The 18,245-nt window shown below is 48.0% G+C and overlaps 1 protein-coding gene across 5 annotated transcripts; it reads right to left on the bottom strand.

The window, feature by feature from the left end:
* Positions 1 to 4,674: 4,674 nt before the first annotated feature.
* Positions 4,675 to 15,984, bottom strand: KCNE3 (potassium voltage-gated channel subfamily E regulatory subunit 3). Of its 5 annotated transcripts, XM_088791573.1 has the most exons (5): positions 15,581 to 15,770; positions 13,961 to 14,091; positions 9,736 to 9,884; positions 7,707 to 7,935; positions 4,675 to 6,631 (listed from the first exon to the last, which is right to left on the bottom strand). In XM_088791573.1, the coding sequence occupies exons 4-5, from the start codon at positions 7,761 to 7,763 to the stop codon at positions 6,293 to 6,295; spliced, it is 396 nt and encodes a 131-aa protein (XP_088647699.1). In that variant the 5' UTR covers positions 7,764 to 7,935; positions 9,736 to 9,884; positions 13,961 to 14,091; positions 15,581 to 15,770; the 3' UTR covers positions 4,675 to 6,292. The 5 variants fall into 5 exon arrangements, with proteins under 5 accessions (XP_088647699.1, XP_088647700.1, XP_088647698.1 ...); XM_088791574.1 differs by lacking the exons at positions 13,961 to 14,091; positions 15,581 to 15,770 and adding an exon at positions 15,855 to 15,984; XM_088791572.1 differs by lacking the exon at positions 13,961 to 14,091.
* Positions 15,985 to 18,245: the final 2,261 nt, after the last annotated feature.

Here is an 18,245-nt window from a genome sequence, read left to right as displayed (position 1 = left end):
GTTCCCAGCAGCTGGGTAATGGGTACATTGGCCCCAAGTATCCGAGCAGAGCACCACTGTGTCTACTCCTGGGAGTCTGCAGTCACATTCCTGTGTAGGCACATCCCAGAGCTCTTTTTATATGTCTCTTTTGTTAGTTGCCCCTTGATACAGGGAGGAAAAGTCCAGAAATGGAAGTCAAGAGACATAGACTCTAGTACAGACTCCTGCTGTGTGACCTTAAGTATGTCACCCAAATTATTCTGGCCTTAGAGTTAGCACGAGAGTTCAATAACAATCCTTCACCATTTATGTTTTACAAAAGGCTCTCACATCCGTTTTTAGCTGAATCCACTGGATCAAACTCTCGAAATGAAATGCGATAATGGAGATGGAAATACTTCGAAGGGTTGGAAGCACAATACACATATGAGAGGTTATGTTGCACAAAATTTATGATAATGTTGATTCATTCCACCGATATTTATGCAGCATCCATTTTGGGCCAAGCCTTACCCTAGTGATCAGGGCCCAGAGATATATTAGACACAGTCCTTGCCTGCACCTTTGCACTGTTTCTAAGAAGGGGAAAAGACATGCCTACAGGGTACAATGTGAGAAAATTACCATAGAATTATAAACAGAGCAGTAAGTTGAGTGAAGCAAGCCTCTTTCACTTTGAATGGGGTCCAAGGGAGGCCAAAGGGTTCAATGTAAAGCTTCATAGGAATCGAAAAATTTTTAAGTAGAAAAACTGAAGTGGGTGAGGTAATCCTTGCTCCACGTAGGAAGGGGCTGTGCCTATCTTGTTTTCTTCCATATTCTTAGAGCCAAACCCATTGCCTGACATCTAGACACTTAATAAATATGTGTTGCATGAATGATTAAAAAATCAAGAGCAGAAATGTAAGCCTGCAGCTGTTCCACAGAGCTCTTTTGAAGTGAATGTAAATAATCTCTCCCCAATTGAGGGAGGTGCTCCAATGATTCACATTAGATCTTTTCTAGAGATTAAACCTTCCTGATCTTCCAGCAAATTCTGTGGCTGGCCTCTCTGTTCCCTTTGTTTCCAATGTTGAGAATTCCTGCTGCAAGGACTCAGGGGCCCTCATCTAAGAGGTGTGTCAATTAGCTTATTATTTCCATAAGTATTGTGACAATGCCGTTTTCCTTTCCTTTCCTTTCCTTTCCTTTCCTTTCCTTTCCTTTCCTTTCCTTTCCTTTCCTTTCCTTTCCTTTCCTTTCCTTTCCTTTCCTTTCCTTTATTTTTGTTTTGTTTTGTTTTGTTTTGTTTTTGTTTTTTAGGCACCTTTGTTGAGGGTAGAAGGAGTGGGACAAGGATGACAGTCTGACTGCTCTACTTGATCCCTGACGGGGAACAGAGAGGCCAGCCACAAAGTCTGCTGGGAGAAAGGATCTAATATAACTCTCAGAGCTCTAGCGGGGAGAACATGGGCTTTGAATTCAGGCAAGTTTGTGTTGAAATCTAGACAGCGCCACATATTAATTTAAGTGAATGTTAAGCTTCTGTTTCCTCATTTATAAAATTAAAATAAAAAATTTTCCTCAAGAATTTTTTAAAAGGTGAAATAAGGTAACATGCAAATTCCCAGCATAGTGCCTGTCAGAGATTGGTTGCTCATCAAATATGTTTTTCTTCCTTTTTTCTTTCCTGTTCACTAATTTCTGACTCTCTCGCTCCCAGGAGCTCATTCTCTGTCACAGTTTTACCACTGCCACAGATGGCTTCTCTGATTTCATGCAGGCAGATCATGTTCTTGGTTTCTTCATGGTACCTGAAAGAGGACTCTTTTTCCTACGCAAAGTTGGCTGAATGCCTTGCTTTGTCTATTTCCTCTACGCCTAAATTAATACCTTAGATATTACTACTCCAATGAGAGGAGAGACCAGACCAGTGCCAGAAAAAAACGGAGCAAAAGTCACACTGCCAGGACAGACTTAGCTATACCCACAAGTGCTCACCGTAACCCCCATCACCCAGAAAACAGGATTGAATCAGAGTAACAGCACTTCTTCCTTCTTGGCAGGCTGTACATGTTTTGATCATGGCCAGTCCTGGGGAAGGGTGAAGTGTGGGTGAAGACTACTAGCTGACCACCAAAATCTATTCTTCCCTTTCATGGTAATAGAGATGGGGCTGGGACCTGACTGCCCAGATAGGAACCTCATCTGCCAGCACCTCTGTGGCCAGTTGTGGCCATGTTACTAAGCCCTTATCAAAGGATGTGAACAGAAGGCTTGTATGCAGCTTTTGCCTGGCTTGTTTAAGAGTAAATCTCTGGCCCTGGACTTCTTCCTCTCTCCTAATTAGAAATGCTTCCACTGTGGTAAATGTGGAAGTTACATTCAAGGACCCAGGTAACCATTATCCTGGGTCCCTGAATGACTGAGTCGAGCAGAGCCATCCATGTCCTTGAAGCACCAGCTTGGACCATACTACGTTGGACCTCTGAATCAAAGCCTACCAGTTCTTCATACCCTTCCTCAGATATCCGGGAAACAGCTTTGGATACCTCCCTCTCCTCTTGTAGACTGTCACCTGTAATATCTGTGCCCCACATTTTCTGGTACATAACTATATTGTTTGCTACTCAGTTCTATTTGGTGTTATCTTGTTTTGTTCTCTTTGCTGTGTGCTTCTTGTCTCTTAAACTATAAGGAACTCCCAAGATGTGACCCTCTGCTGCTTCTCCTGTTGTCCCAATAGCACAGCTGTAGAGGATGCTGACGGAGCCCCATACAGACCCCTTCCCCCAGCTGCGGTGAGTGTCGGCTGCCATCAGCTCAGGGCTGCCCTATTCTCCAGTGACTCTGCCTTAGCCAAAGTGAGCACCCCCGGGAAGTTAATTCCCCCGCTAGCAGCCAGCAGCCAAGGATGACTGACAAGGGGGAGAAGCAGCTAGCCACAGAAGGCGGGGCCGATGCTGTGATGAGCTTTAGAACCTTCCTGAGGAACCAGGCTGTTGCTAATCTCCAACCAAGACAACTTCCTTGTTTATCTCTCTTCCACCACTGTGCCAGCCTGCAGTAGCTCACAGATGCCACCCTTCCCCAGAGAATTGCCCTCAGCTGATGAGAACCTCCTTCCTTCCCTCCACTTGTCCTCGCTCCCCACCAGGGCGGACCACAACCAATGACTGACTGATACGGGGGCATAAGAGGCCAGCCCTCTTCCTTCAAGGGGGTGGAATCCTGCCGTGTGGTTTATGCCCGAGCCGCGTACAGCGGTTCCTTGTGGATCAGGCAGGACCTGAGACACACCTGGTTTGGCTTTTCCCCTTTCCTACCTACTTCATTCTCTCCCTTGCACGTTTTTCCCTGACATGCTCCTCTCAGTAAATGCCTATCTCAGGCTCTGCTTCTAGGGAACCCACCGTCAGTCTATTGGTGTCAATACCCTGCCATCATTTTCCCAAGTCACTTTCCCATTGACTTCTGGGAACTGTTCAGATCCATGCTCTGGGCTGGGTGTGCCATGGCGCCGAAATTGGGCTTAGGGAGCTGAAGATGAAAAGTGCGCTCTATTGAAGTAACCGTAAGGAAAACCTACTAACTAGGGTTGTTGTGAAGGCTTTAAACGCTAAATGAGTTAATGTGTGTAAAATGCTTAGACCACTACCTGACATGTGGTAAATGCTCTTAAGTATTAGGGCACGGATTTCTTTGCTCTTTCCTATTTACTTCTGTATTCCGTGTGTGCCTAGGCATTCAAGACATATATCTGTTGAACGAGGGATTTCAGGTTTGGCTTTGAGGGCTCAGGGCGGTGTGCTGGATCTGGCCAGCAGAGGGCAGACCCGTGCAGACAAAGAGCCTGTGAGCTGAGAGAGGTAGAGGGATAGAAATCCCAGACAAACGGGGTGGGGCAGAGCTGGGGGGAGGGGAGGGGAGTACCTGTATCATAGGATATTAGAATGCTCACATTACACCACCTTAAAATCCTAGAATTGTACTTAGTCCCATCCTGGGTGTGTGTCAGATATACTGAACCTCTACTTTGTGAATGCATATTAGTTCCAGGCTCTGAGCTCCCTGGAGTTGGCCCGTGTCTGCATCTCCTCTTTTGAACTTGTGATTGCCCCATACTCCTCTCAATAAATCCCCTCTTGCACATATGCTAATATGCATTGGGTTTCTGTAACTTGCCAGCAACAACATTTGTATTATTCTATTATCAAGCCCCGTGAGTATAAGGACTGTGTGAAGGGGAGCCTCCTCTCTGGGCGGGGACCCTGAAATTTAGCAGCCATGCTGGGCCTGCTTCTTCTCTTCAGGAGGGTGGTCTTCCCACGTTTCTGCCTCCAACCTGCCCTTGTCTTGTTCCATTCATTCACTCTGCCCATTTAGATCTGTCCTGCCATTCAAAGCCCAGTTTAAATTCGACCTTTCTCTGCCTCCTCCAGATCTATTCAGTCTCATTTCTCAAAACTCTTCCAGCATCCGTCACCTGACATTCATTCTTACTTACACTTGATTACAATCCATATTTTATTTGGGAGTTTGGGCTGGGTGGTCTCTAAAGTCCCATCAAGACGTAGAGTTCTGAGTCTGTCGTCCCTTACTTCACGTCTTCTGCAGCAGGCCTCCACCTTCTCCCTCAAGAAGGCATAAGGACAGGCTGAAGCACACACGGGGCTTAGGGAGTGAACATAACTAATTGCTCACGAGAACAAATGTGTTCTGTGATCCTCCATTCAAGAAACACACTGGCATTTATTTTTTCAAAGTGGAAGTAGCTCCCCCCCCCACCCCCCGCCTTATTATACAAGTAACATACTTATGGGCAAATGAATAAAATATTACATAACATTTTAAAGTAGAAAGGGAACATTACCCATAATCTTTCTCCTCAAAGACAACTGCTATCAAAATATTCTTTTAGAGTTTTTGCTATACTTGAATATGTATGTTTCAATATGGCCTCCTGGAGACTCCAAGGAGATTCCTTAAACAGAAATCAAACAGAACAGTGGGAGGTTCCAGCTTGGGATTTGTAGCTTGTCAAGTATTCAACCTGCCACATTGCAGGTTTAGACTGAACCATACGAAACTACCGACATTCAGCTGTTTTTGACCCACAAACACAGCAGTTTTATATAGTTCAACCTAATGTACATGAAGCCTAGACTGTCAGAACTGGTAGGGCTCTTAGAGCGTCTGTTTCACTGCCGAAGCGGGAAGGGATCGGAGAGGTGACTAGTCGGTATCATACTCATTCATGGTAGAATCAGGGCGGGTTCTCTTTTCACGGACCAGGTACCTGCCTGGTGCACACTATTTCTTTTAACATGATAATCTAGGTGTGGTAATAATTTCAAGAAGCAGATTTCAACTTGGTATCAGAAAATTTCTCACAGAACTCAATCACAATGGAGCAGGCTGCGTGAGAGGTAGCGGAGTCCCCATGACGAGCTGTGGCTGGGAAGGGCGCTGTGACAACTGTGACATGGCTGGAGCAGCACCTGAACCATGGAGCCAAGGAGGCTTACCATTCAGGGCCCTGCACTGGCGCGGTTCCTTCTTAAGGTCTGAGGAGGCTCCCTAGCCATGTAGTAACATGGTCATCTGTGTTTGTAATATTTGTAGAAGTAAGATATTTTTGAATTCGTTTTCTTAAGGAGGGCTCCCCGAATTGTATATTGTTCAGGTCTGGATCCACCCCTGTGTGGCAGAGTTTTGCAAAGCACTGGGCAAGGAGACCCGAGTTCCTGGGTTCTAGTGGCACCGCTCTGGCCCAAGTGAGCAGAATTGCACCTTCCCTGCTTTCCTCACAGGGGGGTAAAATCACAAATGTTAAGTGGGTTGAAAAACATAAAATGTGAACAAATATAAATAAGTACTATTACTCAGATTTCCTGTGATGCGGGATAATCATTGCTGCTTCTCATGGTCATTGAAGATAACACATCAAAAAAAAAAGTGTCCTCAGTGCATCTTCCTGTTTCATTTCCTTCTGCCACAACTTCCTTTTCTCCTTCCTCCAGCCCCTAACCCCCAACCCCCAGGGCTCCCGCCACTGGACCAGTCATTGGTTATTATCTTTTGCTACTTCTGTATATTTGTTCATGGGGCTCCCACTATTATAAAATCTATCTTTGCTGGGAAAAAGTCCTGATCCACAGGGCCCAGGCTTGCCCCTCTCCTCCCAGCCCACGGACGGCATCCCTTAGCACTGTTTCCGGTTGACCTTACAGGTAGGGACACTGAGACCTGTGTGATCCATGGCTGAGTTCTGGAGGCCCCAGAAGACAACCTGAAGGTCTTGATCGTGAGCCACCCAGACCTCCTGGCCTCAGATCATAGACACGCGGTTCTTGATGTACACGTGGTAGGGGTCGCTGCGCTTGTCCACTTTGCGGGAGCGGGTGTATCCCAGGATGAGGCTGCCCACAGTGACGGCAAATAGGAACATGACAAAGAGAATATACATGTAGGAGTTGTCATTACGTCCAGGCAGGCTGGTCTGCCGCTCCACAGTCAGGTTGTCTGGCCCCAGCCGGCAGAGCAAGTTGCTGTGAAGAGTGGCATTTAGAGCCTTCAGCACAGCGTGCAGACTCTCATACCAGGTTTCGGTCCCATTGGTGGTCTCCATAGCAACAGGAATTGAGGTGGGGAAGTATGGGAGGATGCTCTGGTGGTGACAGAAAAGAGAGACAAGGGCTTCTGTTACTTATAGCTTGAATGACCTCCTCACTCCACACCCCAGCTAAAATCCCAGCGTCACAGTTTACTTGTCTGTCTTCTCCACTAGATTTCAAGCTCGGTGAAGGTAGGGACTATGTCTGTTTTACTCACTTCTACACATGAGCACTATGACAGCACGCAACAGATGCTCAGTAAGTACTTGTGGAATAAAGCCTGCCTTGGCCATTGTAACCCATACTGATCTGTCTTTTCTTTGGAATCTGTATGTCACTGAGCTTTAAGCTAGAGGACCTTAGCGGTTATTTGATGTAATGCCTTCCAGTTTACACAGAGGGAAACTGAGGCCCCGAGAGAATAAGTAGCTTGACCATGATCCAGAGAATATTAGAGGTAGAGCCAGGAGAGAGTCCTGCTCTTCCATGACCAGCTCACTGCTCCTCGACTTCCATGCCAGCTCTGGGCAGGACTGTGGCATTATTAGAAGACAGGCAACATAGCTCTTTTGTTATACTCCATAGACGCCGTTTAGATGTTTGGGGATGGCTCAGATGTCACTCTCCCTGGAACCAGAGGCTGGGTCACTTGACCTCTCAAGCATTCTATGTCCCAAATACCCTGGGTATTCCTAGCTATTTGGGGGAAATTCTGTTGCAAAGGAGGTGGCTGGGGTGAGGCTGATAACCACTGCAGGTGCTGGAGAAGAGGACAGGGTTGGGCCTGAGTGAAAGGAGCAGTAAGTCTGCTCTGGAATTTTACCAGCCCCCAAAGAAAGAAGACACAGCACCTCAACTATCCTGCCTTCTGACACAAAGTCACTGTGTACTCGGCATGTAATAGGTGATAATAAATGTTCCTTTTCCTTCTCGGAGATCCTTAGTGTATAATATAGAAAAACATCTGAAGACAGCTTTGCATGCTAGTCTCTAAAATACCATATGTCAGTCCCTTTAAACGAGGCTCCACACTCACTTCCTTCAGGAAACCTTCACTGAATGCTCCCACCCCTTAACCATACTCCACAAGCTTTATCACTACAGCCTTCGCTTTGTCCCAGCACTTACGTATAAGGCAATGTGGGTCTGTCCTCTTGTTTGGACAAGGGTATCAGCAGACCACATGCTCCTGGTCAGCAGGGCTGTGTCTCTCCCCCAAGTCTAGGGGACTATCCTGAGATTAGCTGGGAATTCGCCTTCCCTCAATGGTCTCCAGTAACGATGGCCATTAGGGACGTGTCCATAGTCCAAGCACTCAGTTCACTGACCACTTCCAAAGCCCTCTATCTAGGTAGAGCTGTCAACCAACCAAAGTTAATACGCTTGACTATTAACTCTAAGATCTCTTTCCCAGAAAAGATGAGAGTTAGTTGTGACCATGATAAATACTCATGAACAAACTGAATGCAGAAGTTGGGGGGAAGAATCTAAATAATACAGCAATCACCTAAGACTGGCCCACATGTCATGCAGGGCCTTTGGGGTCCCCTGCTGTCTAGCACTTGGGCTACCTTGTCTGGATGGATGAGAGAACCAGGACTCACTGAGTTAAGATCCAGGAAGCATAGGTTCTCATCTACGCCACTGGTCAGACAAGAAAACTGTGCCTTCTTCTTCCCTCGCATGAGCCCATGGAAAGCAGGAGCAGCATAATGAAATTAACGGCTCAACTAATTATTCAGTCAGTCATCATTTATGGAGGCCAGCTCTTCTATAATGCAGGGGACAAGCCAGGGGCTTGAAGGAAGAAGGGATGAGTTTTGATCAGGGCTCAGCGTGTGCACAGTGATAGAGGCAGTTCAGTTGGACCTTGGTAGGTTTTTAGAAAGTAGACAAGGCGAGGAAAAGAAACAGGAACACAGGCATGCCAACAAGAGAGCTCCTAAAATGTGTGGAAGAATGGGGAGTAGCCTAAAGAGGTTGGAGTATAAGATGTATGGGAGGATAAGCTAGGTTGTGGGACAGAGACACTGTCCTGAGCCAGGTGGAGGGCCTCGAGTGCCAGCCTGAGAGTTGGAACTACATCTTGTAGTTGGCAAGAGCCATGGGACAGCATTTACAGAGGGGGTCTGAGGACCAGATCTGCACTTGGAAAGGAGACTCTGGCTGCTATGTGGACTGAACTGAGGGCCAGAATTAAGTCAGGGAGCCCCGTGACAAGTGTCCTGAAATGGTTCAGGGGAAAGACGCTGAATCCTGAGCTGGGGCCAAGGGGATGGCAAGGTGGGGGCAGAGACAGATGTGAGACGTGAGAGGCATTTTTGGGGAGGGAGTGGTTAATGCAAGGGGGAAGGGGAAGGGGCCTCAGACAGTTTTTGTTTTTGTTTTTTAACTTTTATTTATTTTAAGTATGTTTTTCCAGGACCCATCAGCTCCAAGTCAAGTAATTGTTTCAATCTAGTTGTGGAGGGCGCAGCTCACTGGCCCATGTGGGGATCGAACCGGCAACCTTGTTGTTAAGGGCACTGTGCTCTAACCCACTGAGCTAACCAGCCGCCCCCTCAGACAGTTTAGAGGTAGACAATGGACAGATGGCGTAAACGCCTGGAGGAGCCCACTTTGAGAGAAATAAGTTTCTTACCCTGTTTGGGCTTTAGTATGTTCATCTACCGAAAAAGATTAACATCAGAAGTTGCTGTTCAGTGGGTATAGAGTTTCAGTTTTGCAAAATGGAAAAGTTCTAGAGAACTATTGCCCAACAGCGTGAATACAGTTAAGATGACTGAGCTGCCCACTTAAAAATTTGTTAACATGATCAAAGTTATGTGAGTTTTTTTTAACCACAATTTAAAAAAAAATTATCATCCCATTATGCCTCCCTCCAGGTTTGCTCGAGCATATACTTTTTTTACGTTGAAGAAGATTTTCAAAATATATTTTAATGCAAACGTGTATGTTTTTTTTTTCATTAAAACAAAAATCCGTTTTTCATGTTTGAGAAGTAAATATACATACAATGAAGATGAAGTCTCCCTGTTCCTAGCGGCCCAGGGCCCCTTCCCAGGGCAGTCACTGCTACCAGTTTTCTTGGATATCCTTCCAAGGGGGTTCTAACTGACAGGGCAGATGGAGGGCAACCCCAGTCTGGAAGACTCACCAAATTGCAGGCAAATTCTCTGGCTCTGAGGTGGCTTCAGGAATCTCCGAATGAGCACCCCAAAGCTTCTCAGCCCCTCAGCCTCTTCAGGATATCTCTGGACACATCTGGGTTCTCAGTATTGACTTTGGGGGCTGGAAGGCCCAGAGCTGGAAAGCAGGAGAGGGGGCAGAAAAGGAAGGAACAAGACACACAGAAAAAAACTTAAGAACCAGGGTGGATCACGCAGGCCAGGCCCCCAGGGTTGTGCAATAGCCTTGCTGTGGGTCTGACCCCCTCCCACTTCTCCCCTTCCTGTAGCAGCTGGGTCAGGAGAAGCCTAGGGTTAGAGTTACAGAAATTGTGCAATGGCCAAGGGACATCTGATTGCTGTCTCTGGATGCCAGGTCCACACTGTCTCAATTGGATGACTTCATGAGGAAACTCAGTTTACCATGTGGACTCCAGCTCAGGGCGCAGCAGCCTACAGCATTCCCTTTCTCAAGGCTACTGGCATCTTAGCAGGAGCCTCTGACTTGCTGGCTGACAGGGCCTGAGATCCAAGCAAATGATGTGAGTGACAGAATGGCAGTTGGCAGTTCGGTTGATATTTTACATACCGTTTCCCCGAAAATAAGACCTAGCCAGACCATCAGCTCTAGTGCGTTTTTGGAGCAAAAATTAATGTAAGACCTGGTCTTATATAAGACCCGGTGTTGTTATGTTATGTTATGTTATGTTATGTTATGTTATGTTATGTTATGTTATGTTATAGTATGTTATGTTATAGTATGTTATGTTATATAAGACCTGGTCTTATTTTACTATAATATATTTTGTATATTAATTTTTGCTCCAAAAGACGCATTAGAGCTGATGGTCCAGCTAGGTCTTACTTTCGGAGAATCACAGTAGGAACAAATGATGTCCCCAGTCACCTATTTGGATAAACATGGTCGCAGCATCACACTGTCTGTAGCATAGCTCACTGGGAAAATTAAAGAAGAAAAATACGCAGTGCCTGGCACTTGACACTCCACAGACATGGTGGTGGTTTTATTTTTATAGAGCAGACGCTGGCAGGGCCTGCAGAGTCCATCCGGTCTAACCTCCCTCATTTTACAGTGAAGGAAATGGAAACCCCAGGAGCTGTCTTGGTTCAGCTGCTACTTGTGTGACTTTGGGCATGTGACTTCCCTTTTCTGGGCCCTAGCTTCTGTCTGTATCTATAAACTGAAGGGGTTTTACTGAGAAATCTTCCAAGGTTCCCATCAGCTCTAATATCCCATGAGGGTACAAATCAGAAAACCACACTGTGAGATTATGGGAGATTGGGCATGCTGGTGGGATAGGCATTTTGGGGGCTTTCTACAGCCCTTCAAATCAGAATATATAGACGGCTGCTGACTTGCCCTTCACATGTTAAGATTCTGAGCCCTGGGACTGAGTTACACTTAATAGTTCAGCCTAGATAAACTGAGAACCAAATCGGTTGACTTGATCATTTTCCCTCTTAACAGCTCACCTGCCAGGGTTATCTAGCTTGGGGAGGAGACAGACTCTAGGCAGAAAGTGGGGGACAGGGTGGACTCTGAAGCAGGGTTCAGTGAGAGGAATAAAGGTTCACAAAACCATTCATCCCTCAGATGCTCCTTCTAAGACCTCTCTGAATAGACCCGGATGCTTGTGGTTCTGGTGGGAGGAGCAAAGAAGCCAGAGTTACTTATCTTTCGGTGTTGGGTTGGGGTGGGAGTGAGGACCTGGGTGCAAGGGCATCCTGTTGGGTCAGGGGAGGCAAAGAGTTGACAAATGGACAGGTTGGTTCTCTATGACCTGCCTCTGGGCCCCAAATCGGGGATTTGGCAGTTGGGCAACATTGGGAATTTTGTTCCTCTTTCTGAGCTCCTTGGCTTCCCTTTTCAAGATAGTGACTGATTATAAAGTTCATAATGATGGGGGAGACGGAGCTCTTGCCCTAGAGAGTCCTTACCCCGAAGCAGGAGATAGACCAGTTAGGGAGGAAGGTGAGCAGTGACCGACCAGCAGAAAGAGATTTTAAAGATCATTCAGCATCTGGATTCTAGGCCTATCCTTCTATTTTGTAGATGGGGACACTGAAGCCTGGGAAGGGAAAGTGACTCATCCAAAATGACAAGGCTAGTAAACAGCAGCGCTCGGACGAGAACCCAGGTCTTTGGGGGTGCTGCTCGGGTCCTTTTTCTACCACCAATGGCAACATTCCCTGACATGTGAGCTGCACATGACAACACACACAGCCTCTGTGTCCTGGGGCAGCCTCTCCTCTAACCCCATGACTGCTGCTATTTCCTGCACTACAGAGTCTCGCCAATCTTAATCGAGGATCCAGTAAAAGGGGAAAGTGATGAGTTTTGAAGGAGGAGTTAACCTTCCTCTAGAGCAGGCGTGTCCAAACTTTTTTCAACGTTTTTCACAAAGGGCCATATGCGGTAAAATACACAAACAGCCGGGCCACTCACTCGAGGTGAAGTACGTATTGCCTCACCTGGTTTATTTAAGTAAACTAAATATATTTTTGGAATTTGCTGCGGGCCAATAAAAAATGGATTGCGGGCCGCAGTTGGCCCGCGGGCCGCAGTTTGGACACCCCTGCTTAGAGTCTCCTCTCCCATGGCCCTTTCTGCTCCAGACCTATTCTTGATCCTTTAAACAAGCCAGGGGAGCTCTCTTCCTCCACATTCGGTTACTGCTATTTCCTGCACATTAACAGGTTCTCCCTAAATGTTCTTGATGTGAATTTGCTTGGCCTCTAACTTGGGGGTGGAGGTATAAAGCTGTGATCTGAAGGATGAACCCGGTATCTTAGTGAGATTTTTCTTTCAGGTTTCTCTGGGGGAAAGTGAAACTCCACCACTGGTTTTTTGGTTTCCCCATTGCTCTGTTTCAGCTACTCTTTCAAATGAGTGTCTTAAGTACCTAGAAATGTGGTAGAGAGAGATGAGGCAGGGGTGGGGAGTGAGGGGGGGCGGTGCAGCGCAGAGCGGAAAGTCACACAAAACAGGTAGGGAATACAAAGGTAATTCCTGGGATTGCACAATTTTCCCTCTGAAGGTCTTATCACCACCATGGACGAGGGAGCTGGTGGATAGGAGAGGAGTTGCAGGAATGGACCTTAAATACAGTTGGAAGGAGACACAGGAATAGAACCTGAATTAGAAGAGATCTTAATAATCACGTCATTGGTGCAACCCCCTCATTCAATCAGTGGGAAAAATAGAGCCACCCCAGATGCAGAGATTAAATCACTTGCTCCAGGTCTCACAGCCTAGGAGGGGTATCCAGTCCACAGATCTTTCCACCATAAGTTCTCTGCTGCCTGCAGGACAGGCTAACCTCTGATTCTCATTCAGCCTCCTTTGGATGTGACCCTGCCTCTAGTCCCATCTCAGCACAGCTTTCTCCAGTGCCCTGTGCCCCATTCTCCAAACATTCCTCGTACTTGCACACCTCTTTCCTTTGCTCATGCTGTTTTCTTAGGCAGGAATGCCCTTCCTGTTTTTATCTGCACAGTGAACTCCTACTCATCCTTCAAGACCGAGCTTCAATGTCATCTCTGTAGACACTCTCCTGAGACACCTCTCCCTATTCATTAGCCAGTTAGTCCCTTCCTCTTGTCTGTTCCCAAAGTGCTTCACATAAAACCCTGTGAGAGCACTATGCTGTACTGAAATTATGTGTGTATATCTATATAGATTTGCTAAACTGTGCACTGTGAGGCGTGAGGGCAGCGACCTGCGCCTCATACATTTCTTTATTCCCGGGGACTGAGCACATAGCAGGCACTGAAGAATAAATGAATTAATGCCTCTTCTTATCAGACCATCCCCCTACAGCACACACATACACATTCATGGAAACGGCGTACAGTACTTAAAAAACAACTTCAAGGGCAGGCCAAAACAGACTCCATTTGGTCTGGGCAAGGGGAGGCTCAAAGAAAAGAAGCCGTCTCAGTCAGGTGGGGAAGTGAGCCAGGAGGGGAGGAATTAATTCTAAACCTCCTTTGGAAGCCCAGACATTCTCTGCACCTGAACCCCATTTAATCCAAAGGGCAAACTTTCTTGGCCCCAAAACACTGGCCGTGGCCTTGCAACCCTTTTCTCTGTATACCTACCCAGGGTGTGGCCACACCCTCACACACACACGTACACACACACCCACTGTGCACACACAGTCCAACTCCCAGTCACCCAGCCTGTGATCTTGCCTTCAAAGTGTTCTTTTCATGGTTCCAATCTTGGCTGTATGCTTGGCTATGTGACCTTCAGCACTGTACTTATTTCCTCTGAAATTCATCACGAGATGGGGATAATTACCCCTGATTACCTCACATGGGAACTGGGGGAGACAATAGAGGGGAAGGTGTTTTAGAACCGCAAAGTATTATATAAACAAAAGAGGCAATTATTAGGCAGCCTGGCCACCTTGTTTCCTTTTCTGTTTCCTTACCCACCTACCCACCCCAATATTACCAAGAACAGCCTTCCCTAGGTCCCTTCTCCCCGCCCTTGGTTCTCCTACCTTCAGAAGAAACCAGAGGTTCTTATTATTCTTCTTGCTTCTCAGACACACTTACTTCTTTCCTCTCTAATCAGCCCTGCAGTCTCTTTCCATTTAGGGGTACCAGTCCTATACTTGATAGAGGACACACTAGAGTGGGAATGGAGACCTGCCCCTATTTCACCAAGGTGTCTAGCTATGTGTCACGGTCAAGTTGCTTCTCCACTCTGGCCCTCATTTTCCCTCTTAGTAAGAGAGTTTTTCTCATCTTGCTGTCCTCCTAGTAGGTATTTTGAGCATACAGCCATTCCGTGTGTGGCTAGAAATGTGTTTTGAGAAGTGTGGAGTGAGTGAGGATGAAGAAGGTTATTGGCTGCCATCCCAAGGAGTCAAGAAAATCGGAAAGTAGTTGCCATGGCTCCGGCATGGGCTTCCTCCAGTTGGAGAGACAGATCAGCTGGATGCGAGGAGCTTACACGTTCACAGCAGCCTTTGTAGGTGAAGTGCAGAGAGCCCTGGGCTAGGAGTGAGAAGACTTGGGTTCTCCTTCTTTCTGGTCCTTTGTGTGATCCTGGGGAAGTCATCTCCCCCTGGGCCCTCGTTTCTACACACGCAGATTGTGAGGAGCAGGTTGGGGGGCAGGAGGAAATAGTCTCCGTGGGCCCTCACACTAGAGACTCCCAGGTCCAGATCCCTTTCCCCTCATGCCACATGGGATACAAGGGCAACAGGACCCGGAGGCTTATTTTACAGCTGGTGACCCCGGAGAAGAAAGAACTAGGCATAGAGGGGGTAAGGGGGCGACTGGCACAGAGTCACAACCCGTAAACTAGAACCCAAGTCTCCTGACTCCCAGCCTAGACCTATGTTATTAGCAGCAGAATATGCCTTTGGGAGTCCCAGGCTTTCCCCGATACTGGGGTGCATATAAGAAGGGGGGCACAATGGAGTAGCGAATGGTCAAGTCAACTCTCCAGAGCAAGCGGCTCTGACCAAGCAAGAAGACCGCGCTGGCTCCCGGGTGCCATTTCCGCGCGTGCGCTCGCTGCGAACCCACAGGTGTTCGCTTGCATATCTGTGGATGTGGAAGGTGCTTTCGTGCCTCCCTCCACAAGCTCCCACGGTTTCCAGGCGGGGCGGGCCAGGAGCCCAGCTCCGAACTCCCAGGGGGGGCCCCGGGATCCCCGCGGCTAGATTCTGGAGAGGATCAGTTTGGTACCTGAGCCGCCCCCCACCTCGGGTCGGCTGTCTCGAAGGAGGCGAGAAGATCCCTCATTTCTACCCCCGGCGCCAGCCCAGCCTTCCCGACCCTACGGGTGCGCTTTACCTGCCTCTCCGCAAGGCTCCGAGGGGCGCGGGTCTGTTCGTCAGACACCGCGCCCTGTGCTCGCGGGTGCACCCGCACTGTACCCTTCGCTCCGCCGGCCCCTCCGTGAGCAGCCAGCGCCCAGCATGCGCCCCCTCAGCTGTGCGCTCCGACCGGCGCTTTGCTCCCTTTTCCCTTCCTTGGGGCTTCCCCTCCCCCGGCCCCGCCCGGGCGCAGCACACCCCCTTCTCCCCAGGCTGGCTTCGGGCGCCTCCGCCCAGCTGCATGGCCTCACCCCACTGTGGGCTCCGACCCTTCCGTCCCCTGCAGCGCCTGCTTCCTGGACCTGAGACGGAAAGCCTCTCGCTTCGCTTCAGCTGGCTCAGTCTGAGGCCAGTCGCCAGAGGAGAGGCTGAGCGTTGCGTGCTGGTGGAATCAGGCTTTGCTCTCAGTGTATGTGTGATGGTGGGTAAGTCACTGCTCCTCACTGGGCCGTGGCCTCCTTGCGGTAAAATAGGTACAATTCCTGCACGCATTCTCCACAGGGTGATTGATAATTAGGGTCAGGTGAGATCTTAGCATCCAAACCGTGAAAGCCAGGTGATTACTGGAGAAGTCATCTGACTCTAACACAGAGGCCAAGTGTGGGGAAAGGACTTGCCCAAGCTCATGAAGGAAGCTAGAGGCAGAGCTCAAGACTCGGAATCCACTACACCACGTTCCCTCCTTCATCCCAACTGGCGTCTCCTCTCTCCAAGTCTCAACAGTCACTTACATGCCCAGACAACTGGTATCCAGCCACACCTCACTGGTCCCTGCCTCAGACCACCCTTCGCTTTCTGGCCGTCAGGCCCTCACTGAAACTGCTGCCTCCTTGCTGATGACTCCGCAGGCTCCAGGAGAGAGAAGTAGCCAGGGGCATCTGGGACATGAGAGCCAGGAGGCTATGGGCAGGAGAGTGGACAGTGGCAGGGAAGTGCCCTCAGAGACTCTGTGGGGAGGGGCTTCTTATTAGCTCCTTCTTTCCCAGCTTATGGCCTGGGAATAATTAATAACAAACAGGCCAACTCTTGCTCCCTGGCAAACAAAGGTCTGTTCCAGGGCATGTGAGACACATACTCTCAATCACAGAATCTCAGATTGTATCTAAGAAGTGCTTTCATTTTTAAAAGACCTGCCACACACGGAGGGATCATTGTACAAGATTACTAACCTTCATCAAAACACACTACTTCCGTGTTATTCTGTGGTTGCATATTCTGACCCAGTTGTTCCTTTTTCTCAGCGTGGATATCACCTGGGAGCTCAGGGAAGTCATGCGGGAGTCTGGGCTTGCAGTCTCAAATTTCATTCTGCCTAAGACTCACCTGGGAGCTCGTTTTAGTAAAGTAGACTTTGGGGTTTCACTCCAGAGGTTCTCATTCAGGAGATATGGAATGTAGCCCAGAAAGTAGCATTTTTTTTAAATTTTTTTTTAGAAAAGAAAGATTCCCAAATAATTCTGATGCAAGTGGTTTTTGAGACCAACCTTGAGGAAAGAGTCTTGGCTCAGTTAGGGTCCCTGCCTACATCTGACTCAGGGCCTTGCATTTACTCTATAGAACTATTTAGTATAGTTATCAAAAGTAACTATTTGCCGACCTCATCTACCAGATTATGAGTTTTTTGAAGATAGGGATTGTCTCTTATTCTAATAAAATTTTAGAATCATAGTCTTCGGATCACACCATCTTAGAGTTCTAGAATCATTTAGTGGAGGAACCTAAGTTGGAAGGACTCTTAGAGTTATCTAGTCAAATCCCTTCCCTAAGAAACCCCCCACCCCCCACCCTGTGTATTGCAGGCTAGCTATTAGCTTGGGTGACCCACTGTGTCTACTACCCTGAGAGCTGGGTCTAGTGTGACTCATGTGCTCAATAAGTGGCAGCTTCTATTGTTATAGATTTGAAAAGGGAGGATGAAACAGAATTCCTGTCCTGGGGAGACCATAGTTTGAGAAGAACCTTCAAGGAACTCTCCGATCCAAAGAAGTTCAGGACAAGACCCTGACCTTGGGACAGGGAGAGTGGGGTGGGGGTGGGGGGTTGACTGAGGGGGTCAGGGGCCCCTCCTAGAGATATACTTCCTTCAAGTCTTTGCTTAAGTGCCACCTTCTTGGGGAGGCCTTCCCCAACCAGCCTATGTGCAAATTCTAATCCCTTCCTCTTCCTGTCCTCCCTAACCGCCTTCCCTGCCTTGTTATTCTGTAACACCTAATATCATCTGATATATTTAACTTACTTTTAAAAAGTCTTTGCTGTTGCTGCTCTTGTTGCATCCCTCAAGTGAAGCTCTCAGCTCTGTATGTCAACCCAATCTCAGTGCTCTCCCCAGTTCTGGATTCCTGTAGCCACCCCCTTTTCTCTCCCTCTGAGGCCTGGGGAGGTAATGATGCCACGGGGTACTTCATGACCCCTTCTGATTGCCCTGCCCACCCCTTTGAGTAGAGCCCCCTCAAATTACTGACAGGAGATGGCCATCGGCTACCTGCCCGATACAGAGGTCCCTTCTCCTGTAGCCCCTGGCTCTTCCCTTGACCACGGCACTTACCATTCTGTGTTGTAATTGTCTACTCTAGTTGTTGACTCCACACCTAGAACATAAGCTCCTTGAGGGCATGAAGCCAACACCAAGCCTACACAGAGTA

The sequence above is a fragment of the Rhinolophus sinicus genome, chromosome 14, assembly GCF_057876585.1.
Source record: "Rhinolophus sinicus isolate RSI-liver-muscle chromosome 14, RSI-T2T, whole genome shotgun sequence".
Classification (NCBI taxonomy): Eukaryota; Metazoa; Chordata; class Mammalia; order Chiroptera; family Rhinolophidae; genus Rhinolophus; species Rhinolophus sinicus.
Note: the sequence above shows the minus strand (reverse complement) of the source record. Positions and strands in the feature narration are given on the sequence as shown.

Coding starts and splice junctions, on each gene's coding strand:
- KCNE3 (XM_088791574.1), bottom strand. CDS start 7,763: ATGTGGTCTGCTGATACCCTTGTCCAAACAAGAGGACAGACCCACATT. Junction 6,632..7,706: donor AGACCCACATTGCCTTATAC/GTAAGTGCTGGG, acceptor TGTCACCACCAG/AGCATCCTCCCATACTTCCC.